This window comes from Numenius arquata, chromosome 24 (genome assembly GCF_964106895.1).
Source record: "Numenius arquata chromosome 24, bNumArq3.hap1.1, whole genome shotgun sequence".
Lineage (NCBI taxonomy): Eukaryota > Metazoa > Chordata > Aves > Charadriiformes > Scolopacidae > Numenius > Numenius arquata.
In genome coordinates this window covers 7,113,272-7,137,212 of record NC_133599.1, presented here as the reverse complement: position 1 = coordinate 7,137,212, position 23,941 = coordinate 7,113,272, and the positions used below count along the sequence as shown (strand labels likewise).

At 57.2% G+C, this 23,941-nt stretch overlaps 1 protein-coding gene across 1 annotated transcript in view; it reads left to right on the top strand.

The window, feature by feature from the left end:
- The window catches only part of LOC141475122 (receptor-type tyrosine-protein phosphatase V-like), a 42,787-nt gene that overhangs the window by 4,417 nt on the left and 14,429 nt on the right, over positions 1-23,941 (top strand). Inside the window, exons 2-21 of the mRNA XM_074163330.1 lie at positions 1,640-1,722; positions 2,779-2,842; positions 5,264-5,530; positions 6,533-6,802; positions 7,365-7,631; positions 9,099-9,371; positions 10,009-10,269; positions 10,814-11,086; positions 11,553-11,822; positions 12,388-12,657; positions 13,100-13,372; positions 14,805-15,077; positions 15,543-15,812; positions 16,214-16,486; positions 17,282-17,554; positions 18,072-18,344; positions 19,197-19,466; positions 19,928-20,206; positions 20,466-20,600; positions 20,708-20,918. Coding sequence (XP_074019431.1) covers positions 1,640-1,722; positions 2,779-2,842; positions 5,264-5,530; positions 6,533-6,802; positions 7,365-7,631; positions 9,099-9,371; positions 10,009-10,269; positions 10,814-11,086; positions 11,553-11,822; positions 12,388-12,657; positions 13,100-13,372; positions 14,805-15,077; positions 15,543-15,812; positions 16,214-16,486; positions 17,282-17,554; positions 18,072-18,344; positions 19,197-19,466; positions 19,928-20,206; positions 20,466-20,600; positions 20,708-20,918 — 4,828 coding nt within the window. The remainder of the gene's footprint in view (positions 1-1,639; positions 1,723-2,778; positions 2,843-5,263; positions 5,531-6,532; positions 6,803-7,364; positions 7,632-9,098; positions 9,372-10,008; positions 10,270-10,813; positions 11,087-11,552; positions 11,823-12,387; positions 12,658-13,099; positions 13,373-14,804; positions 15,078-15,542; positions 15,813-16,213; positions 16,487-17,281; positions 17,555-18,071; positions 18,345-19,196; positions 19,467-19,927; positions 20,207-20,465; positions 20,601-20,707; positions 20,919-23,941) is intronic.

The window sequence follows — 23,941 nt, the reverse complement described above, 5'->3', positions numbered from 1 at the left end:
GCCAGGGCTCCTTTACCCTCAGCCCACTCCAGGCAGGGGACTGGGCCTCTGCAGAGACGTGACTGTGACCACGGACCAAGACTCCTGGCACCAGTCCCATTTGGCCAGGACCTGGGGAATTAGCTGTCCCCTGTGCAAAGGGAAGGGGACTCAAGTGCTCTGTCCCCTTTCTCAGCTGGGTGGCTGTCAGGAGGTTTGGGGGTGGACTTGGGGTTGGAGATGGGTCCTAGACTTGGGCCCTTGTGTCTCCCTCTCTTCTCAGTTACGTGCAGCGTCTGGGGCTTTCCCTTGTCTTTGCCCAGGCACTGGGGGCTGATCTGACTGTCACAGGTCCCACCTGACAAACCTCTGAGTTTTGAGGGGAGGGAATCTGCTGTCTTGAGGCCGGCTGGGGGATGTGTCCCACCCTGACAGCTCGGTGGCTCACAGCAATAAGCAGAGCTTGAATAGCCCCCGTTGGTGGCCGTGCTGGCTACTGTGACAGACTCCCATGGCCACACAGGCTGCGCTGGCTTCCAGGGTAGATGCATCACTGAACCTCTTCCAGCACTGTCCCAGATCTCCAGCGCTGATGTGAAGCCAATGGCATCTCCGCTCTGAATCAGAGCTGGCATCCCGCCACACATTGCACAGACACAGCACAGCACCACGTACAGCTGGGGGGGCACGGCGTGCTCCCCATGGCAGCACCGCAGAGTACAGTCCCCACAACCCACAAACAGACAGGGACCCAGCCAACCCCCCAAACAGGCGAAGCACGGTCCAGGCATCTTTGTGCCGGTGGCATGCGGCACACAGGGACCTCTCACAATGTGCAAACCCCCCCAGCTCCAAGCTGCCTGGGCATCGCACAGGGGCACACGGCTCCCTGCACACCCAGCACGGCCAAACCTCCCGCTCCCCATCAGCGCCCCCCGCAGAAACCCCTGCGTGCGGAGCGGAGCGAGCCGGGCACGGAGCCGCAACCACCCGGCGCCCGGGTCCACGCTCCCGCCCATGCTCCCTCCAGCATCCGCGCCCAGCCGCGGGGGCTGCGGGGGCCGCGGGGACTGCGGGGGCTGCGGGGGCCTCGGGGACTGCGGGGGCCGCGGGGACTGCGGGGCGCCGGCCCTGCCCTCGCTGGGGGCTGGGTTGGGCGCTCCCTTCCAGCTCAGAGCCGCCATCCGTCCTATCCTGTCTCCTCCCCTCTCCTCCCCTCTCAGCACCAGCTCCCACAACTCCGCAGAACTCCTCCCGATGGCCAGACCGGGCTCCGGCCGTGCGGAGACCCAGGCACAGCCGGAGTCCCCCCCCGCCGAGCCCCCCGGCAGCAGCTTTCTGCCCGCAGCAGGCACACGCTGACACGGGGAGAGCCGCGGGGTCCCCGCAGAGGGACACGGCGCCGCGGGAACAATAGCAAATGCAGGCAGCGAGGGGCTCAGGCGCACGCCGGGCTCCCCCCGGCCCGGGGGCGCGCTCCGCTCCTGCCCGAGGACTGGGGGGGCTGCAGCGCGGGTCCCCGCTGATGTCATCCTGTCGCCCGCGCTCGGAAAGCATGCAGGGGGGCGACCGCCCGCTGCCACGGGAGAAAGGGCCGGCTGGGGACAGCCGCTGCTAAGAAGCTATTCCCCCCCCAACTTGTCATCCCTCTATTCTGCAGCCACCCCGGTCCCGATGAGACCTCCGCTGCTGCCGCTGCTGCTCGTCCTGTGCGTGCTGCGGCTCCTGGGAACCCTGGCAGAGGTAAGACCTTGTCTCTTCATCCCCCCCGTTTGTCCGTGCGGGCTCTTGGCTCCGAGCTCGCTGGCGGCAAGGGGCTTCGCGTAGTCCTACCCCGCTGAGGAATGACGGCATATTTCTGGGCTGCCTTTCCAGCCGTGCAGCTGCACCAGATTAGCGACGTTTGCAATTACGAGCTGGCTCTTTCCTCCGCTTCCCCCCGCCTGGCCATGCCCTCTCGCCCCGGCGCCTGGTATCGGAGCGTGTTACTGCTGCCATGGCTGCACGGCTCCTCGCCCCAGGAATTGGCTGGCTGACGTTCCCAGGGATCCAGAGCCCCTTCGCTCCCCACCGCATGCACGCTCCCCGAAGCACCGCAGTCAGTGGGGGAGCCAGAAATGAGTCAGCCAGCAGATCCAAGGGGGAAATAACTAGAGAAAGATGATTGCTCCTCTGTGGCTTGTTGCGGGACAGGGAGTGGGCAGAGACACTTCCTTTAATGTGGAGGGAACTAGCCTCAACCTAAGCAGGGCACACCCTGCTCGCGAGCAGACTGTGGGGAGACGGGCATCCCGCGAGCGTGCTCAGCACCCGCTGCGGTGGGGAGGGTGCTCGATGCTCTGAAGCTCCCAGGCCAAGCCCTCGCTTTGCTGCCTGTGGGGGATGGCAGGAGGCTGGACTGAGGTCTGGGGTCTCTCCATCCTCCCCCGCCATGATCGTGGGAAGCAGGGGAGCCTGTAGAGGTTGCCAGGGCCTGTCTGGAACTCCCTCCCTTCTTCCCTGTATCTTCACCTTGTGCCCTGGCTGTTTTGGTGGGATGTCCTCCCCTGTGGGCATGGCTCCGTATTGGTCTGCTGTCCCACGACCCACACAAGAGGCCAGGGTAGCCCACAAGCTGCATCTGCTGAGTCTGTCTCCCTGCCTTGGCGAGGGGAGGGCGACATGGACAGTGACCTGGGCTCTCCTGGGAAAAGGGGTCACAGTCCCCAGAGGGTCACGGTCCCAGATGCCATAGGCGTTGATCTCAGCTCAGACCAGCGCACCTTGGCCATCTCTCACTTGACACCTTCAATCCCCCAGGGTGAGGGATGCAACCAGACAGCACGGGCAGGGTTGGAGGGACAGGATGCACCCAGTGATAGAGGTAAGTCTAAGAAACTTAGATCCCCAGCTGCAGAGGGTGATCTTTGTTCCCAGGAGCAGTGAGATGAGCGGATGTGCTGCACCAGGACACTCAAGAGTTAAGAGTAGTTTTGTAAATACTCTGTTTAGACTTACCAGAAGATGCAAGTCATGGCCAGGGAAGGGCAGAGATTCAGTCCCATCCGCCTCCAGCAACCAGCCTTATGGCGGGCAGTGTGAGAGATGGACAAGGCTCCAAGCTCTCTCCTTCCCATGGAGTGTCAAGTGGGCTCAGCAGCAGCACAGCATGAGCCCTGCACGGAGCGCCTGCAGTTGGCTGGGCAGGATGGTGCTCCATGGGGCAGCCCCATGGCTGCGCAAAGCCGCACTTGCCCTGCAGCCAGCAAGCACTGCTGTGTGCTTGCAGCCGGCGCTGGCCCGTGCCAGTGAAAACTCCCCTAGATGATCTGCAGGCACCAGTCAGGGCATGGGGTGTACCTGGATGTGGCTGGCTGTGATGTGGTTTGTGGAGCTTATCTATGGGGACTTGAGCAGTGTTGTGATCAGGGGCCTCAGGGCTGGGGAATGCCTCTGGCCCATTTTAGGTACTAGTACATTTGTACTGCAGAGGTGAAGAAGAAGATTGCAAAGTAACAGATGGAGGCAGGTGATGCAGTCTGTTGGAAACCTGAGAGAAGCAGACAAACATGGGTGGGGAACTCGTGCCTTCATGAGATAAGAAAGAGCCTGCAGTGAAATACCATCCCTGTTTGAACTCCACACAGGGCACAATCCCTCTGGCTCTCTCCAGGAGGAGATTAGCCATCCCCTATGCTCTGCGAGCTGCTGCGACTGGCTGTTGACAGCAAGGGGAGCCCAGGGCAGCTGGCCCAGGTGTAGACACCTGGCCCCTGGATGCCAAACTACATTCAGATAACCCTTCCTGAGCTGTCTTTTCCCAAATCTGCACTTGAACTGCTCAGGGGTGGCACTGAGAAGGCCTTCCCAAGGGGACTACATGATCCTCTTTGGTGGCAACATGACTTCCCCAATTTGCTTTGCACTCATCTGCTGAGTGAAGCTCTTGGCATGGCAGCAGGCTCCAAACAACAGCATGGCATGAAACGGAAGTTGCAGGAGGTTGTGAAACTGTCCTTTGTGGGAAGGCCACACGCAACACCTGAGCAGTCCCAAAGGTGGATCCCAAAGGTGCCCCTGCCCCTGGGGCTCGCCCCACACTGCTCCTGTTTTGCTGTGTAAAGGCAGCCCCCAGGCAGACCTCTGTGGCAATAGCTGTGCTTGTTTAAAGCTTTCGTGCCATGCCAGATCACATGTAAGCCTATTACAAGATGTTGCATGTCATAAATTTTAAGTGCTAATTATTACATAAATGTTTTATTAGCACTAGGGCTCCTCTGGTGTTTCCCAAAGGCTGAAGGCAGCAGAGAGCTCCATCATTCACAGCAAGGCTGGGGATGGGGAGCGTGTGACGATCTGCTGGTGGAGGCATGGGGAGGCAGAGATGGAGCCTGCAAGGGTCACGTTGCCAGCTTGCTCCCGACAGACAGGCTATGTCTGGCTCCTGTTTGTGTAGGTGGTTCCTGGGCAACTCTAAGGGCAGGGATTCAATAGCAGTTTTGGCCACTGACCCACCAATTAGGCCAAGCCCCATACGCCACATCCTTGTCCCCAGACGCTCTCCATCTGGATGCCACAGCACCGGCCCTGCAGCCGCAGCGTGCTGACCTTGCTGCTGCAGCAAGGCCACGGCAGGGACACACCTCAGCAGGGGGTTGTGCAAATCTGGCCCCACATTTCCTCCACACACGCAGTGTCCTGCTCTTCCCATGTCAACTCTGCACTGGGCAGGACAGGGGGAGTCAGTGCCTGGATCCCTCTGAAGCAGTCTTTACCCTCTCCTGCGTCAGAGCCCACACAGAGACAGAGACTCTTGCAGGGAGCGTAACGGCCCCACTGCCATATCTATCCTCCCTCACTGGCCATTGTCTTGCTTCTGCAAGGTGGACCTAGAGGCCTTTGACATCTTTTTGGGGGCTCAAGCCAACCAAGGTGGTGAGCAATGGGTTATATCCAGCCAGGGCAACTTTTCTGTTATAAACCCGGGCTGTCTGGACAAAGCATGTGATGACCTGAAGTCTTCTAGTCTTTCTCCAATGGAGGAGATGCTCTTTGTTTAGGTGCATCTCTTTCACATGATGCCTTTGACCCCAGTCCAAGGGATTTCTGATATTTCTTGTGTTTTCCAAAGGCTGTTCAAAGCCCTTGGGGTTGGGGGGCCTGACCGAAGCATGGCAGTGCCCATGGTGGTGACCTGTGCTAAGGTGTGCAGCAAGGCTGCGTGGGCTGGGGAGTCTGGCCCAGCAGGCTGGACACCCAGCAGCACCACGGCTCCCTGTTGAGGGTTTTGGCTTTGCCTCTGCAGGGACCCTCCTGAACCTCAGTGTGAGTGACCATGGCCGGTCGGACTCCCTCCTTCTGTCCTGGGATGAGCCAGAGGGGGGTGCCAAGGGATATTCGCTCGCTCTTTCCTCCCTGGGGTCCGGCACACCGTTGCAGAATGGATCTGCTGGACCCAACATCACCAGCTTCTGGTTCCATGGGCTGATCCCCGGCATGCACTATGAGATAGAGGTGACAGCCACGCTTGCCTGCATGGAGACCACCAGCCAGACAGTCACAGCACAGACAAGTAAGAGGTTCCCCAGGGACTGCAGAGTCAAAGGGTCTCAGTGCTCCTACCAACGATCACCCCACTGCTTTGGACAGTGCAAAGTACAGGTCTGTGCGGAGTCCCATGAGCTCTTAGGGAAGTTGGGCTTTTCCTCACTTCCACAAGGATTAGGCTCCTTCCCTGGTCCCTGGAGCCCCAGGGGTCATTCCCTCATCCATGTGGAGGGAGGGTCCTGTCCCTGCACCTTGCATGGGCTCATGCTATATCTTCTTCTGGAATAATATAGCTAATGATGTGGACTGCAGAGAGCTGAGGGGTGGAAAATGTCATGCCTGGAAGTCTAGAAAGAGCTACAAGGAAGTAGTAACTGCTTCATCATTTTGGCACATCTCTGTCAATCACTGGCTCACCCACCAAGCCTTGCTCTATGCCCTCCCTGGCTGATGCCAGGGACCAGGGGGAGGGGCAGGGCTGGTAAGCCCACAGCTCAGGTGAGGATGACAGCCCTTGCCTGCATCTCTCCAGAAGATCCTTGGGTAAATCAGCACAAGTGAAGGTGGAAACCTAGAAAAGGAGAGTTGAGCTGGAGGGAGGGGGTTGGCCAGCAGAAGGGATGGTGTCGATAGTGGTGGCTGCAGGGAGCAGGGGCTGGTGCTAATGGGAAGGCAGGAGGTAGGACCCGCAGGGCCAGCAGGAAGAGAGGACCTGGCAGCAGGTGAGCTCACAAGTAAGTGCTGATGGCTTCACCTGGTGTGCTGTCCCTGACCAAGCCTCTCAGCCCCAGTTCAGAGTGTCTGTGCAGAGACTGATCCAAAGGGGATGGTGCATCCCACACAACCCCTGGGAGACTGGTGGGCTGGCAGGGAGGTGATGGACCTGTGCTTGGGGTATTGGGTCCTGTGGAGCTGGCTGGCAGGACATCACTAGGTGAAGATACTGTCCCACCAGCTCTTGAGCAACCTGGCAGGTCAAGCATCCCCAGACAACCAGCCAACACTGTCTGTGCTATGTCCCATGCAGGTCCCTCACCCGTCCGCAACCTGAGCCTGAGCAGCGGTGGGAGCTCTGCCATGCTGCAGGCGTCCTGGGCACATGCCCACGGGCAGCGAGACAGCTACCACCTTGCCCTCTACCACAGCGACTCCCAGACGCTGGTGAGAAATGCGTCCATCCTGCCAAACGCCTCCACCTTCCTGTTTGACGGGTTGCTGGCTGGCAGCGAGTACGCCTTGAAGGTCAGCACGCTGGCTGGATCCAGTCAGGCGAGCACCAGTATCCACCAGTGGACAGGTGGGATTGATGGGTGCGCCTACCCAAGAGGGAAGGGATTTGGCAGGAGGGGTGCAGCACATGTGCTGGCTGGGCTGGCAGAGAGGGGGAGGAGGTCTCCAGGCTCAGGATGGGGAGTTCGCGTAGGATGGGTAACAACAGAATTTTTCGCTGTCAGCCCAGTGTGCTTGGCCATAGGGATGTCCTCGCACCTCAGTCCTGCCTTGCAAGACATGCAGCTTGGGTTTGGGTGCTCCATGTCCCCTTGGGAGAAGGGAAATCTGGGGATCTTGACAAAAGATCTTGGCTGGTGGGAGCTGCAGAAATGTTGCATTATCCAGGCTGCCACCCCCTCCGCCCTGCAGCCCAAAAGAGAGTGACGGTATGGAGGGACCTCAAGACCCCCTCAGTCTGCCTGGGAAGGGACATGGGAGAGAAATTCCTCAGCAGACCCTGCCAGACCTTGAGCCCTCATGCCAGCATAGAGACCAGTTGTGGGCATAGGAAATGCTGGGGAGAGAAGAAGGTCCTGGGAGCTCCAGCCTCAGTGCTGAACCTCGCTCCCTCCTGCTTTTCCCCTCAGCTCCCTCCATCCCCACCCAGCTGAGGCTCAGCCCGGGCTCCAGCACCAGCCTCATCGCCTCCTGGGCGGGCGCTGGGGGGGCCGCCTGGCTGCACTTCACGCTCCACAACCTCCTCACCCAGATGGTGGTCACCACCCTGTCAGCCAGGAGGGGCCTCACCAGCTACACCTTCCAGCATCTCCACCCCGGCACCCAGTACTGGTTGGGGCTGAGCGCCATGGCTGGGCCCTACACCATGGTGGGGCCCAATGCCACCGCTTGGACATGTGAGTATGATGGCCAGGGATGGGGGAGGACCTTTGTGGCCCTGGCTTTCTTGCTACCTCTGGTCCAGCCTCTGAATCCAAAGGTCTCCTGCCAGAGCCCTGGGTGCAGAGGGCAATTATTCTGCTTGGACCTGGATGAAAGCCACTCCAGAACCCAGCTCTGGGGCCAGTGAGTCCCCTGGACAGGTGAATTCCTAATGCCAGCCTGCTTCTCCATGGGGCACACTGGAATCAGCTTGTGACCTCTCCCTGAGGAGGAGAATGGAAGGGCAGCAGATACCACCGGTGTTCAGTGAATCTGGGGCTGGGCTCTCGCATGCCTCAGGTCTGTCCAAGGGCAGCAAAGAAAACAGGGGGCAAGGGGATAGAAGTTGGTTTGAACTGGAGATTCCTGGAGGGAAATGGAAATTTGGTCCCCTTTGATTGCTGTCAAGGATATATTTTGATAGCACCTGGTTTTGGTATCATCCTGGCGGATGTTCCTAATGTCCAGGGTGCTGTGCAAACACAACCAAGGAAGCTAGCATCTGGCAGGTCAAGAAATTGAGGTTACTGTCCCAGACCCCAGCTTGTTGCACCATTCAACCCAACTTCCTTCACCTTCTGGCCTCAGGCTGGCAATGGCCCTGAGAGCAGGTGACTTCCACCACCACAGTCCTGGTTTGCTGCCAACACCGTGTCCATGGCACTGTGAACAGTTCTGACCCCACACTTGCTCTCCCAGATGTTCCCAGGAAAGCCAGAGGGGAAATGGAGAGGGCAAGCCCAGCCTCCAGGACAGAGCAAGATTCATGCCAAATGCCAAGAAAGCATTGGCCTTTTCTAGTGAGGAGCAACAAATTATGGAGGTGCCAAGCTGCAAGCTCAGAGCTGTTGTGACCAGTGACTTGTCCTGGCCTGGGCAGAGACACTGGTCAGGCGCATGCTGGAAGGACCTGGGTGCCACCAGCTGATGAGTCTCCAGCTCTTTCCTGCTCCGCCTGCCAGTCCAGGAAGCTGGAGCCTGCTCACTGCTGACTCTGCAGCTGGGATTTTGGAAGGCCTCCACACCCCCATCTGGTTTGTTTCTGCTATGAAGCAAGTCTGACTCTATCCCTGCTGTTGCCGTCTGTGGCTCTGACCCACCCGACTGAACAAATGTCCCTGGTGCCAGACGCACGAGCCAGGGGCGTCCATCCAGGAGTTCAGTCCAGGCCAGTTCCTGGGAATATCAGCAAGCTCATGATGGGACACAAATAGAGAGGAGAGGGACTTTTAGGAATTTCCCTCCAGGGCTGCCAGCTTCGTCTAGGCTCTGCTAGATGAGGCATGGTTGTGCTGGGGAATGGAGACAGCATGCTCCATAAGGATGTCTAAGGCTGGATGTGACCCTGCAGATAAGGAAGCAGGGAATGAGGCTCAGGGGTGTATGGGGTCCAGAGCACACCATAACCCTGATGCACACAGGTCCCTTCTCTTCCCTTCCAGACCCTCTGAGCCCTAGCAATGTGACCCTGAGCCCTGCGGAGGAGCAGAACTCCTTGCAGGCTCGCTGGAGCACCCCAGCGGGAGAGAGGGACTTCTACCTGGTGACACTGCAGGAGGGAGAGGATGGTGTGCCAACGAGGAACATCTCTGTCGACGGAGATAACAGTCATGTCACCTTCCACGGGCTGAGTCCCGGGAAGCAATACTCTGTCCAGGTGACAGCAGTGGCTGGGCCTTACAGAGCATCAGCCCGCAGCACAGCAGCCTGGACACGTAAGCTGAAAGCCCGAGCATGCCCTTTCAAGGCCATTTCTGCCTCCTGACGGAGGGGTTGGTGTGGGGAGGAGGATTGCAGCAGGAGCAGAGATGGGGCTGCGCATTGTAGCGGCACCTGGTCTCAAGGGCAGGCTGTGGGTCAGAGCAGCAAAATGTGCTGCCCCACAGCTCCTCGTGATGGGGAGACTGGGAGGTCCTTGGCAGATCGGTGCAGGTAGTGTCAGGCACAAATCAAGACCAGATCCTACTCAGTAATCTTTGGACTCGGTGTTTGGCAGGCTTCAAGACAGCTTCCACTCCCTCTGCTCACCACAACTGGTTTGGTGGGTGGTGAAGCATCACCAGTTCCCCCCAGAGCAGCATCTCCCTGTGCCCAGTCCCTCCTGGGCAACTCGTAGAGCCGCAGTTGGTGCTCAGGCATCCACCCCAGAGCTGCCACCCTGAAGGGAAGGACTGGAGCCTTAAACGGCGTGGGGAGGCACTCACCCAGCCCCTGGTGCCAGGAGTGGTAAAAGGCTCCCTGGCTGCCCTTGTTTGGCAGGGATGGGGGGGGGGTACACTGCAAAGTGTCATGAGAGCAACCTGGCTGCCTAACGCTCAGTGACATGCACGATCCCATCCGTGTCCCTTGCAGAGCCGCTAGCACCATCTGCTGTGAGCCTGTCCAGCCAAGGGAGCCCCTACAGTCTACTGGCCAGCTGGGAGGAGGCAATGGGAGACGGCTACGTGCTGGCCCTCAGCCCCGTGGAGTACCCCATGAAGAACAGCTCACTGTTTAGAGGTGTCACCAACTTCACCTACGATGGCCTCCACCCTGGGACTCTCTACACCTTTGAGGTCAGCACCGTGGCTGGCCCCTACACATCCTCACCCCAGCGCATCACCAACTGGACATGTGAGTGCCAAACCCTCACCACAGCCAGCCCCAGGGTTCCCACTGAATCTTGCCCTTCTCTGTGATGCTGTGCCCCAGAGCATGTGATAGCATGGGTCTTCTGCAGCTTCATGCGATAAAAGGGCAGAAGGCTCAGGAGGAAAGCAGAGGTACTGTTGGATGTATCTGACCCTGGTCTGTGTCCCAGCCACCTGGCACAAGGGTCAGAAGAGCCCAGTGCTGTCCTCCTCCTCCCTGGGCCACCCTCCAGTGGCACTGTTCAGGCTGCATCTGCCCTGAACCACCACCCTGGTCCAGACTATCCCACTCACCATCTCCTCCAGCACCAGAGCAGTCCTCTCTTACCATGACCAGTCCCTGCCAAACTGGTGGGTGGGTGGCAGCAGTGGGGACGGTGGCCTCCTCAGACACCACAGGTGGCCAAAGCACCTGGAAGTGGGTTTTCCCAGGGAAGGGGCTCTAGCCCCAGCACATTTGGGGATGCACTTCTGCCAGATGACCCCAGTCTGGGTGCAGCTGTGACTCTAGACCTTTCCTTTCCTAGATCCTTTGCCCCTGGAGCAGCTGACCCTCAGCAATCAGGGCCACAGCACCTCTCTGCAAGCCTCCTGGAGAGCGGCTCCTGCTGGCAGCACCGGCTACACAGGCACCCTCTGGGAAACCAAGTCCCAGGAGCGGGTCAGGAACATGACTGTGGGGAGCAACTGGATGAATGTCACCTTTGAGGACCTGGTCCCTGGGCGGCAGTATACACTGGAGATGGCTGCTATGGCTGGACCTTACAGATCCCCTGTGCGATCAGCCACAGACTGGACGTGTGAGTGCGATACCCCAACCTCAGCCCTACTGCCACTTGCAGTCTTGGCCTGCCAACAAGAGCAGAAAGCTCACGGCATGGAAGCAAGGGAGAGTGTGGACCATGTATGGGGAGGAAGGAGAACCAGGGTCAGGGACACATAGACAGGCAAAGAGTGGAAGGACAACCAGGGCCACATTCAGCCAGGTTGGAAGTAAAAGGGTCTTCAGTGCAGGAGAAACCCATCACTGAATGGAAAACATATCCAAATGTCACCCAGCAGGAAAGGTGGAGACCCACTCCAAAGTTTGTTGCGGAGCAGAAGCTCAGGCTGTTCTGGGGTTCAATATGCCAAGGGCTGATTTCTGAGCCCACCAGGGACAGGCAGTGGAGGGTGCTCAGGACCAGCACGTGCAGGACCCCACTCCACACTGCAGCAGCTCCACCATGACTGCCTCTCACCGCTTGGATGTCTCTTCTCTCTCAGGTCCCCTGGCTCCAGCCGGCGTGACCCTGACCAATACCCGACGCCCACTGGGACTTGCTGCCTTCTGGGACAAGGCTGCTGGTGATGTGGACCAGTTCCACCTCCAGCTCTACAGCAAGAGCCATCCAGCACAGAGGAACATCTCAGTGGGGCCAGACACCCACAACTTCACATTCCTAGGGCTGTCCCCTGGCATTCAGTACTTCCTGAAGGTGACTGTCCTCGCTGGTCCATACAGATCCTCGTCACACTTTGCCACTGAGTGGACATGTGAGTGAGAAGTGTCCCCACCCTCCTGCAGGGATGGGGCATCCTGGCACTGTCTGCAAGACTGGCAGTGGCAGGGATGTGTCCGGGCAGGGGGAGGGCTCCAGTGAGACCTGCCCCTGAGAATCAGAGCATGTGTCATGAGTTAGGTGCTGTGTGCTGGTTTCTGGGCCCCAAAAGACCCTTTTCCCCAGCTCAGGCTTTCCCTGGTCAAGCTGAACCTTCTGCCTAGACCACTCATGATATCAAGTCCAGCCTGGGACTGGTGGGACAGGGGTGTGAGAGAGGAAGCTGAGAGACTAATATGGGCTTGCTGCTCCCTGTCTGTGCAGCAGAGCAGCCCGCTGGGGAGCTGAGTGCTCTCTTCTCAGTGCAGCACCTGCATGCTGGCAGTGCCTTGGATATGGACAGGCAACTTGCATTGTTGTCCCCCAGGACAACAGGGGAACTGGCAGTCAGTGGCTACCACTTCTCCTTTAGCCCTGTGCAGAGGTGCAGGCTGTGTCCTGGCTTCTCCAGTTGCCTTCCTCCACCATCTCATATCTCTCCATGCTGCATTTCCCCCTAGATCCGCTGTCTCTGGCTAATGTGAGTGTACAGCCTGGCCGCAGACCTCAGGAGCTACGTGTGAGCTGGGTGGAGTCAGGTGGTGGCAGAGACCACTTGGTACAGCTCTCAGTGGCTGAGTCCCTATCCATCATAAGGAATGTGTCTGTCCCCCGTGGAGTCACCCAGCTTGACCTGGAGGGGCTGGTGCCAGGGTCCCGATACCGTGTGGAGATCATTTCTCAGGCTGGGCCTCATCGCACCTCCTCTCAGACTGCCATCGGCTACACGGGTAGGAACACAGCTCCTCTGCACGCGTCCCCATCCCTGGTACCCAGCCTGGCTCTGACCTGGTGAGGGGCTGGGGACCAAGAGGGGGTCCCAGGGCTATGCTGCAGGAGGGCCCTGAGACCACATCCCTGCAACCTGGTGCCTGTCTCCTACTCAGGATGCTGGTGTCTTTTTGGGACCCTCACTGAGCCCAGCAGCTCACTGGGGCACACTGTGAGCTTCCCCAGCACTTAGGGACAAGGGGGTCTCAGGCCATGGTGATGCACCATTATCACCTGGGACACAGGGAGCAGATTTGAACTGGGAGCAACCTGCTGCTCTCAGCAGTCTTTAGACAGCATGTTAGATGCTCACAGTCCTGCAGCTCCCGGCTTCATTCCCAAACTAGAGTCAGTCCTGAGGATCCCAGCTTTGTCCCCTGTAACGCTGTTTCTCTCCTGCAGTCCCACTACCTCCTCTTTCCCTGTCGGCAAGCCCTGTCAGCGCTGCCTGGGCTCTGGCTGTGCACTGGGAGACCCCTCCTGGGCAGAGGGATGGATACCTGCTCAGTGTGCATGAGGAAGGTTCTTCTGCACCGGCAAGGAACCTGGAAGTAGGGAAAGACAGCACCAATGTCACCCTGGCACGGCTGGAACCAGGAACTTGCTACCTTGTTGAGATCTGGGCTGTAGCTGGACCCTACCTCTCCCTCCCCAAGAACATCACTGGGTGCACAGGTGAGCATCCATACCACCCATGGGTGAGTTGTTTACCTGGACTTTAGTAAGGCCTTTGATACGGTTTCCCACAGCATTCTCCTGGAGAAACTGGCTGCCCATGGCTTGGATGGGAGTACTCTTCACTGGGTTAAAAACTGGCTGGAGGGCCGGGCCCAGAGAGTGGTGGTGAATGGAGTTAAATCCAGTTGGCGGCCGGTCACGAGTGTCCCCCAGGGCTCGGTACTGGGGCCGGTTCTCTTTAACATCTTCATCAATGATCTGGGCAAGGGGATCGAGTGCACCCTCAGTAAGTTTGCAGATGACACCAAGTTGGGCGGGAGTTTGATCTGCTTGAGGGCAGAAAGGTCTTGCTGAGGGATCTGGACAGGCTGGATCGATGGGCTGGGACCAATGGGATGAGGTTCAACAAGGCCAAGTGCTGGGTCCTGCCCTTGGGTCACACCAACCCCCTGCAGCGCTACAGGCTGGGGGCAGAGTGGCTGGAGAGCTGCCCGGCAGAAAAGGACCTGGGGGTGTTGGTGGCCAGCCGGCTGAACATGAGCCAGCAGTGTGCCCAGGTGGCCAAGAAGGCCAACAGCATCCTGGCCTGTATCAGGAACAGTGTGGCGAGTAGGACTCGGGAAGTGATCGTCCCCCTGTACTCGGCACTGGTGAGGCCCCACCTCGAGTGTGTGTCCAGTTTTGGGCCCCTCACCACAAAAAAAGACATTGAGGTGCTGGAGTGGGTCCAGAGAAGGGCAATGGAGCTGGTGAGGGGTCTGGAGCACAAGTCTTGTGAGGAGCAGCTGAGGGAGCTGGGGGGTGTTCAAACCTTCTCGCTCTCTACAACTCCCTGAAAGGAGGGTGTAGCCAGGGGGGGTCGGTCTCTTCTCCCAAGTCACAGGCAATGGGACAAGAGGAAATGGCCTCAAGTTGTGCCAGGGAAGGTTCAGATTGGATATTAGGAAAAAATTTTACGCTGAAAGGGTCATTAAGCATTGGAATGGGCTGCCCAGGGAGGGGTGGAATCACCATCCCTGGAGGTATATAAAAGATGGGTTGACGTAGTGCTTAGAGACATGGTTTAGTGATGGTTTTTGTCAGTGTTAGGTTGATGGTTGGACTCGATGATCTGAAAGGTCCCTTCCAACATAGACAGTTCTATGATTCTATGATTTGGGTGGGAGCACTGCGAGGAGCTCCAGAATGGGATGGGGATCAATGTTGGCACCCAGGGAGAGGAGAGGAGGGTATCCTGGCCTGGTTCCCGGTGATGCTTCTCTGCGGTCATCTCCTGCCTCTTGCAGCCTTCTTGTACCACGTGGGCACAGAGTGCGTGCTGGCCGGTTGCTGCTGGCTGCCTGGGGAAAGCAAGACTCCTCCCCAGAGACAGCTGCACATTCAGAACTGCATCTTTTTCTCTCTGACTCATGTCTGTCTTTCCTCGCAGTTCCTGCTGCACCGACGGACCTGAGCCTTACCAACCCAGGCAGCTCCTCAGAGCTTTACACACGCTGGAACAAGCCCCCCGGCAGGATGGATCGCTACCATGTTATCCTGTATGGCCTCAGCACCCAGAGTAGGAATCGGGTCCGGACCTTGAGTCCAGATGCCCAGAACATCACCTGGACTCACCTGGAGGCAGGCAGCAGGTTTGCTGTGCAGGTCACTGCTGTGAGAGGTTCATTAGAAGCCTCCTCCACCAACGTCACCCAATGGACATGTGAGTCTGATGGGTTGGGTTGGACACTCCACTGTACCCCAGAGCCTCCATCTGAGCCTTGCAGAGCACCCACCACCACCTTCCCCATCTCAAACCATCTCTGCTGTGCCCCTAGCTTCCGCATAGTTGTCCCACCTTTCTGCTCACTGTCCTCACTCCTCCCCTGACACAGACACAATCTCATTACCCACCTCAAAGGCTCTGGATATCCCTTGCCAAGTCCAGATGCAAACCCTGAGGATACTGTGCTCAGAGCCACGTGCACTGTCTGCCCAATTGTCCCCATGCTTCTCTCTGGGAGGATCTCTGGTGGCCACCCTGCCCACCACCCATTGGGAGCTGGGGGCTGGAGTCCAGCACTGCCAGAGCACAAGGGCACTGGGCACTGGGCAAAGCAGTTGGCTCATAGCACTGAGCAGCGAGTGGTGGCACGCAGGAGCTGACGGTCTCCCTGTTGCTTTCCAGATCCCTTGGCCCCTGCCAACCTCACTCTGGGCAGCCCCTCTGCCTCGGAGCTGCAGGCCTCCTGGGCAGCATCGGGGCGAGGAGCAGAAGGCTATGTGGTGGATGTCTATGACAGAGCCTCCAGCAGTCACGTTGGGCACGTGGTGCTGGGTGGGGATGCCAGGAGTCACACCTTCAGAAACCTGAGCCCTGGCACCCACTACAGCGTGGCAGTGAGGGCCACAGCTGGGCCCTTCCACACCAGCACCCCCAACCTCACCCTCTGCACACGTGAGTATGATGCTCTCCTTGCAGCCAGGTGTCCTCTACCAGATCCCCCCCTTCCCGGTTCAAATCAGAGGCCATACTGATGCAGCCGGATCCTGCCTTCCTCTCCCACCCATGGAAACGCCCGGTGCCTGTGCCCTGCAGCACAGGGGAGTGTGTGCAGGACCCCTGTGGCCTGGCCACCCATGTGCCAGATAGCTGTCCACAGCCACCACAGGCTCAGGCAGCACCAGGGAGGAGGAAATCCCCAGAGGCAGCTGCCACAGAGTCAAGGGCAAAGCCAGCCCTCAGGACCTTGCAGGGCTGACCCACCTCCTGCAGCCCAGGCTTGGCACAGACATGGAGCATCTCCTTTCTCTCAGCCTGACCGTGGCTCCTGGCAGTGACTGGTGTTTCCTCCCCAGGCCCGCTGCCCCCAGCCGCCGTGCGCTTGCTGAGCATGGGGCACCCCGACAGGCTGAGTGCGTCCTGGGGAGCCGCGGCTGGGGGGCGAGATGGCTACACGCTGACCCTGTACCACGCACGGCTGGGCAGCGTGGCGGCTACCACCTCGCTTGGGAGAGACACCCACAACTTCACCTTTATGGGCCTGAACCCAGGATACAAGTACTCCCTGGAGGCCAGTGCCATGGCTGGACCATACCAGGCAGCGGCACCCAACATCAGTGCCTGGACACGTAAGTTTCTGGAAGCGTGCCTTCTGCTGAGGGGCAGGAGATGTTGCACCACTGGGCAGGGCTGGGAGGTTTACTGGGGACCTGGTGCCTTTGGAGATGAGCACAGCCATGTGCTTGGATACAAGATGCTGCATTTAGTGCAGCGGCACGCTGCTACCCTCATGGGCACAGCTGTAGACTTGCACAAGTACATGCTGATGACATAGAGGGTTGCCCAGCTGTGCCTACGTGAGGATATCTCCCTGTCCTTGCTGCTCCGTCTCCCTGTATACAGGAGAACTTGCGCCCTCGCTGAGTCTCCTCCAGCAGCTAGAAACCACATTACTATGAAGGTTCATGAAATTAATCAACGTAGTACAGGGAGAGACTAATCCACAGTCCTCCCAGGAGAATGGGTCTTTGCTCTGGAGATGGACTAGCCCAGCACTCCTCTCCACCCAGGCAGGTTTTAGGGCTGGACAGAGTATGGATGCTGTGCCAGCTCTGCCCAGGCAGCTGCAGGCCAGCTGGGTGCTGGAGGACGCGTGTGCAAAGGCGCTTCAGCTAGGCTATGGGAACAAGGGTGACCTGGATGAAGAAGGGTTGGCATGTGAAGGACCAGAGAGGTTGAGCAGCGTTAAAGGTGAAGTGAGATGGGGACATAAAAGAGAAAAGTGAGCAGGAGGAGAGTAGCAGAGGGAGTCTACAAGTCCCAGCCCTCAGGGAGCATCAGTCCTGCTGCACAATGTCCCATCAAGTGTCTGTTTCCTTCTGCATGGTCTCTGGTCCCTAACATCAGGTCTGCTGACTCCCCAGGCCCGCTGCCCCCAGCCGCCGTGCGCTTGCTGAGCACGGGGCACCCCGACAGGCTGAGTGCGTCCTGGGGAGCCGCGGCTGGGGGGCGAGATGGCTACACGCTGACCCTGTACCACGCACGGCTGGGCAGCGTGGCGGCTACCACCTCGCTTGGGAGAGACACCCACAACTTCACCTTCACCAGACTGGTCCCAGGAAGCAAGTATGTTCTGGAGGCGGTGTCCATAGCGGGGTCCTACCAGACACCTGCAGGGAATGTCAGCAACTGGACATGTGAGTACCCTGTTTTGAGGGCGATGTGGGCCTTTCTGGGCAGTCATGAAAGCTCATGGCAAAGGACACGGCCCCGCTGACCTTTGTGCCAGACACCAGCCCTGCTTGAACCCAAGGGCATGTCAGTGCCATAGCACTGAGCAGAACTCTGCCCATGCTCACTATCAGCTCCACCCGCCTGGATTAGGCCAGCTGAAGCTCTGGGGTCTCTGCTTCAGAGGAGAGGCATGGAGGAGGGAGCACTCACCTTCCAGTCCCCTCTAGCTGGCTGAGCGCTCCCTCCTCACCCATCTCTGAGTGTCTCACCCCATCTGGGACGGGCTGTCTCTTCTCAGACAAGCACCACTTGAAGCTTGCAGAAGCTGCTTTTAGATGCCTCCAGGCTGGTGGATGCAGTCATCCAGCCAAGATGAAGTGCCCTGTCCTGAATGGTGCATCCCTTCTGATGACTCTGCCGAGATACCCAGGCGGTGTCCTCAGGCCCTTCACTGTCATGTTTCCCATCCTGTCTCTCCAGACCCCCTGGCACCTCGTAACGTGTACATGATGAACCAGGGGTATCCCAACAGGCTGAGTGTGTCCTGGCGAGCTGAACCCCAAGGACAAGACAGTTACAGGCTCCTCCTGTATCATTCAGGATCAGGTATTGTGGCAGCCAATGTATCTGTTGAGAAAGGCACCAGCAAATTCACCTTTTCTGGCCTGGCTCCAGGACATAAATACCTGCTGGAAGTGGTGTCCGTGGCAGGGCCCTACGCAGCCTCTGCGGGGAACATCAGTGACTGGACAAGTAAGTGACAAGAGCTGGAGGTCTTTGCATCATGCATGAGGCTCAGCCTTCCCCAGCACCCACTGTGGGAAGGGGCAAGCACATGGCTAGGACTGCTGCCTAGAAGCTGTAGGTGCCACCGGAGCAATGGGCTGTGCAAGGACCCCGTGGAGGGGACAGCAGGGCAATACTGCTGCCCATGGGACAGTCTGGCAGCCACGGTCGCTGTTTCAGGAGGCAGGGGCTTATGGCCCCCCTGTTCACACAAACTGGCTCCTCCAGGCATGGGTGACTGAAAAGAGCAAGGGATCCCATGGCAGTAGTGCTCCTCTGGCAGAGACACCCGCAGCCTGGGAAACCATGAGGCCTTACAGCCAGGGGGGGGCACCCCACCATCCCAGTCTCCCAGGCACTCAGAAAATTCCTGGCGTGGGGGATAAGGGGAGGCTGGGGTGGGTTTTTTTTGTTGTTTAAGGAATGTGGAAATTGCAGATAAGTACAATAAGCCTTTTCATGTGCTTGTCCCTACAGTCCCTGTACTTTGCTTGGGGGATCCAGAGGTCTCTGCTCCCACGCTCAGCCAGCCCCTGGCAGGGTGCTGGGAGTCACGTGCAGAGCCCTTCAGGCAGGTCTCTAAATGAAACTTGCTAATTAGCAGGAGGAAGAGCCCATGTCCTCGTGCACCTCACTGTGCATGTCCTCAAATTCTGATTTAAAGGTCATTTCTGGTAGCGGCAGCCAGCAGCTGCAGAAATGTTATCACTAAACATAAGTTTCCTTGTGTATTACCCATCTTCTACTTGTATCTCTATGGGATGGAAGAGAGTACATGCACGGCACAGTAACTCTCCCCTGGTGTGGTTTTCATTGTAGCCCCCTCAGTTCCCAAAAATCTCTCTGCGGTGGCTGAAGGGAACAACACGGTGCTCATCTCCTGGGACAGTGTCTCTGGACAGCAGGATGAGTGCCAGTTGTGGCTGCGGGATCCCAGGAACAGCACGCTGCCCTGGCGGCACGTTCTCAGCCGAGGGCAAGTCCAGCACCTCCTCCAGGGGCTGATCCCAGGGAGGAACTACTCTGTCTCCTTGAGCTGCGTGGCTGGGCCCTACTGGAGCAGCACCAAACCCTTGGCAGTGCCGATGGGTGGGTATAAGCTGCTGTGGGGATGGGGGGAGTGCAGGCTGGAAGGGGGAGAAACACTTGGGTGGCCTCAAGACTGGATCAGCGCTCGGGGGTAAACAGGAGCATGGGAAGTCTTCATGGTGGGAGATAAGAAAAGCTGGCAAGGTGACTGTCTGGTAGCCATCAGACCTAGCTCTGTCACAGAGATTCCCTATCACCCATTGGCCTGGCTACCTGTGAAGCAAAGAGGGCTCTGCAGAGATCTCCATTGCTCTGCTTCTCCTTTAAGATATCTGCTCAGGCCCTCACCCATTTGCCTTGTCCTGTGGCCATTGGCACAGAAGGCTCCCAGGTCACAGATGTCAAGCTCTGCTCCTCTCTCATTGACCTAGGGATAGGCAGTGGCTCTGGGCTGATGCACGGACTGAGGTTGGGATTTCTCTGATCCAGTAAATTCAGAGCCTGCCATCTCTCTTTCACAGAGCCAAACCCAGTGGAAGATGTGCAATGCTTACCAGAGTCAAGGAGCCTTTACTTGAACTGGACCAGCTCTCCTGGAGATGTGGAGGTTTATGAAGTGGTGACAGAGAGACTTTCTGATGGACTTCCCACCTCCAAGTATGTCATGAGCATCCCTATGAGTGAGGCCAGTCTGGAGGGGCTGCAGCCAAACTCGTCGTACCGAATTGTTGTGAGCACAGTGGGCATGAACACAATGAGGAGCCAGGCTGTGACTCTGATCTGCAACACAACAGTGGAGGGTGAGTCCCCTTCTTTCCCAAAACCTTGCCACAGACCCCAGCAGAGGACACCCAGTGTTGCTAATTAGAGCTGGGGGCTTTTTCAGAAGCCTGTGAGCCCCATGTGGTCCTGCATTGAACTGCAGAGGTTCAGGGCTCTGGGCAGTGATGCTGGGACCAGTGGCAGGCTGGTCAATGTGTGGTCAATGTGAGCAATGTGTGTTTGGTCTGTGGGAGCAGGGACACACTAACAGGCTGTGCTTGCTGGTTCTTTTTCCAGCCTTGCCTCCACCCCTGCGGGTGGACATCTTCCAGGTAGAGGCCAGCTCCACAGTTATCATTTCATCCGACCTGTTCAGCGAAGAGAACGGCCAGATTGAGTATTACGGTGTCATTGCTACCACTAATGATTCACGTAAGTGCCCCTGCAACATCCTGATCTGCAGTGGCTCCCTGGAGCACAGCAGGTCCCCTGGACGTCACTTTGCAACCACCACTGTCACCTTGTACATTCCCCTTCAGTGCTGAGGCCCACCCAGGAAATCATGTCCAGCACATGGTATGACCACTATTACGGGACAGAGGACTCCTACCTGGCTGTGCTAATCCCCAATCCCTTCCATTCGAGCACCAGGAGCTCCCCTGAAACCTGGCGAGTGCCGGTGGGAACAGAGGAGTGCGGCCAGTCCAGGGCAACGTGCAACGGGAAGCTGAAAGCCAACGAGCAGTACAGGTGAGAGGTGTCAGCATCCCTCCTGAGGGGAAGGGGCTGGAGGAGAAAAGGGACTGCGCGTGTCCCTGCAAGGTGCCACCAGCTCCCTGGATGTCACCTCACCCTCGCACCGCCCAGGCCTCCAGCAATGGACTCCAGGGGTTGCCCCACCAAGCAGCGTTTGAGGGATGCAAGGGCTGGCTTAGTGGAGAAAATTACAGTGTAAGTGGGCAGGGAGAGGGACAGCAGAAGTGAAAGCTGAGGCAAAGGCTGTATGTGTTGCCCTGGGAGCTGGGCAGTTGTCCACCTCCAGGGTAAGGGATAAAATGGATGCTGTTGTTTGTAGGACTTTTGCAGGTGACTCAGAGCCACCTGCAGACTCAGAGAGTGCAAAAATGAAACTGAAACAGGAACATGAATTCAAATGGTGCCTACACAGCTGGGGCCTCAAAGGTTGAGAGTAGCAAACGCACAGGCTGAGGTCCAAGTTCCCCACGGGACACACACATGGATCACAATATTCATAAATTCGGGGTCTTATTTGACAGTAAATAGAATCCAGGAACATACATATTTTATTAAAGAGTACCTTTAAAACAGTTGATGGTAAAACAGATTTTCTCCTACAAAGAATCATATCTTTAGTCTGTTAATTTAGCTGCTCACAATTTCGTCAAACAGGGACTGTATTCCCAGGCATTTCTCTGACAAAGGGATCCCCCATAATTGGGAAGGTTGTCCCATTTCAATTTAAAGAAACTTACAGTAAGGGTGGCTGACTAGTGATAGAGGTTGCCAAGAGTCTTGGGAAAAGAGAAAGAAAGGCCATGAGAGAGTGTGGAGGAGAGCGAGCTTCACTGTCCTCTCGGAGTAAAATGAGAATTAGACCTGCCCCTACGTTCTGTTGTGAGAGGAGTCAAGGTGTTGGGTTTGGGCCTGCTGGCTCTCCTTCCTTTCTTCTTTTCTGCTTCGCTCTCCCTACTTTTGCTATCTGCAGACTCTACGCTTACATGAAAAACTTACACTGATCCTTATGGAGCTGTTTTAGATTTACACGTTGCCAAAAAGGGGCTCTTAACTCCAGCTCTGTTTGGGGCAGCACTGGCAGAGAACGGAGATTGGTGTTAGCACTGGGCTGCATCAGGGGAGTGGGAGATGGCTGCTTCTCCTGGGAAAAAAAAAAGGAGTTTCCCTTGGAAATCCCACTCAGAGCAGGATCATGAGGAGCAAATGGCTCTTCAGGCTCTCCCTAGGTACTGTATGATCACACCCAGCGGGAGAATTGCATGATGATGCATTCCCATCCCATGGCCACCACAGGTAGCTGATGCCTGGGCTGGCATGGGAGAGTCTTCAGTTGATTCAGAAGGTTTGAGACCGATTGCCCATCAAGCCCATCAATTCTTTATTGCTCAACTCCCTCGGGCATGGCTGGGCAAGCCTTACTGCGGAACCCTGGCAGCCTCGGATCTGGCCTTCTGCTCCAGCCAGTGCAGCAGAGATGGGACAGCCTGGGCACAAGCTGGCTCTGAGTTACAGCTCATGGGCTCAGACCCGGCTCTGCCTGACCTGTCTCTTGTAGGCGTCAGCAGCCTCGAGGGGATTCTAACAACAGCACCAGCACCCCAGGGTGCCCCTCCACCCCCCAAATACTGTCCTGAGAGTGTGTATCTGCCCTCCGCACCCCAGCTGCCATTTTCACTCCAACATCCACTTCCCACAGTTAGCAGCTAGAATTAGCTGCTATCTAGCTGCTAGGAGCCATCAGGGTGTCATTAGCCTTCCTACTGTGATTGAATAACGTGTACTTAACTGTCCAGTTACTCAGGACTAGAAGATCCTTTTGCAGCTCTTCACAGCTTGTGTTCCTTTTGGCTACCCCAAACATCAAGTTTCCTCAGTACAGTGCGCTGCTTTCCCAGTTAATCATTAGTCAGATGATGAAAAGCAGATAACCCTGACAGCCCATCTCCTCTCTGAAAGCCAGCCCTTGTTTCCTGCCTTTCAGTGAGTTATTTATCCACAAGTCTTTACCTCTCATACCCCTGGCACCTGCAGGCTCAGTTTCTGAAGAGGTCTTTGCTGGCTCTGTGTGCTGCCAACGGGGACTCATACTCCACAAACTCTTGGCTGCTAAAATTGTCATGGTTTCGGCCAAATTTACCAAAACCGGACCAACAGATGGCCCTTCCCCCCCGACCCCACCCCCCCCAAAAGAGAGAGAGAGGAGAGAAAGAGATAAGGAGATTCAGAAGTTTAGAATGAACTAAACTATAATGAAGAATTAATATTAAAATAAAAATAAAGATGAAAATAATGAAATAGATACAATATATACAAAGCCGTATCAAGCTCCCAGGATGACAGTCACGTCACTGGCAGGCACTGGGGAAGTCCCAGACTGGAGTCAGCGACGGATGGGAACTGGATTCCAGCTCTGGAGTCAGGAACACACAGATCGGGATCAAAGGCAGATGAACAGACAGAGTCCTCTCTGGACGTCGGCCATCGCAGGAAGGGGCTGACCCTTTGAACCCTCAGCTTTTATACTGAGCATGGGGCAGATGGGATGGAATACCCCAGTTGGTCAGGTTTGGGTCACCTCTCCTGTCCCCTCCTCCCCACCGATGTGACCCCTCTACATTTTTTCCGTTTCTGACCCTCTAAGGGGGCAAATAACGAGATTGGCTGCCCTTGGTTGTTACAGCAATAAGTATAAGCAAGGGCCTCTCTGCTCACCATCCCTTGGCATGGAGCACAAACATTGGTCTTATCACTCTGAGAATGAGCAGTTTTCTCCACAATATGCCGTTACTTTCAGAGAGTTAGAGGAGGCCTAGCTAGGATGTAAAGTTACAGAACAGAAAATTGGTTCAGTTTTACTTCAAACCGGGACAAAAATCCAAAGCCATGTTTGAAAGCCTTAGCTTGCATTTAGGGTACGAGAAGACCTACCCTTCCAAGTTACCTGCTCAGAAGGAAGGCAGCTCTGCAGGGAGCTATGAGGCTTGGTGTGCACGCTGCCGGGAGGAGGATGTAGGGCA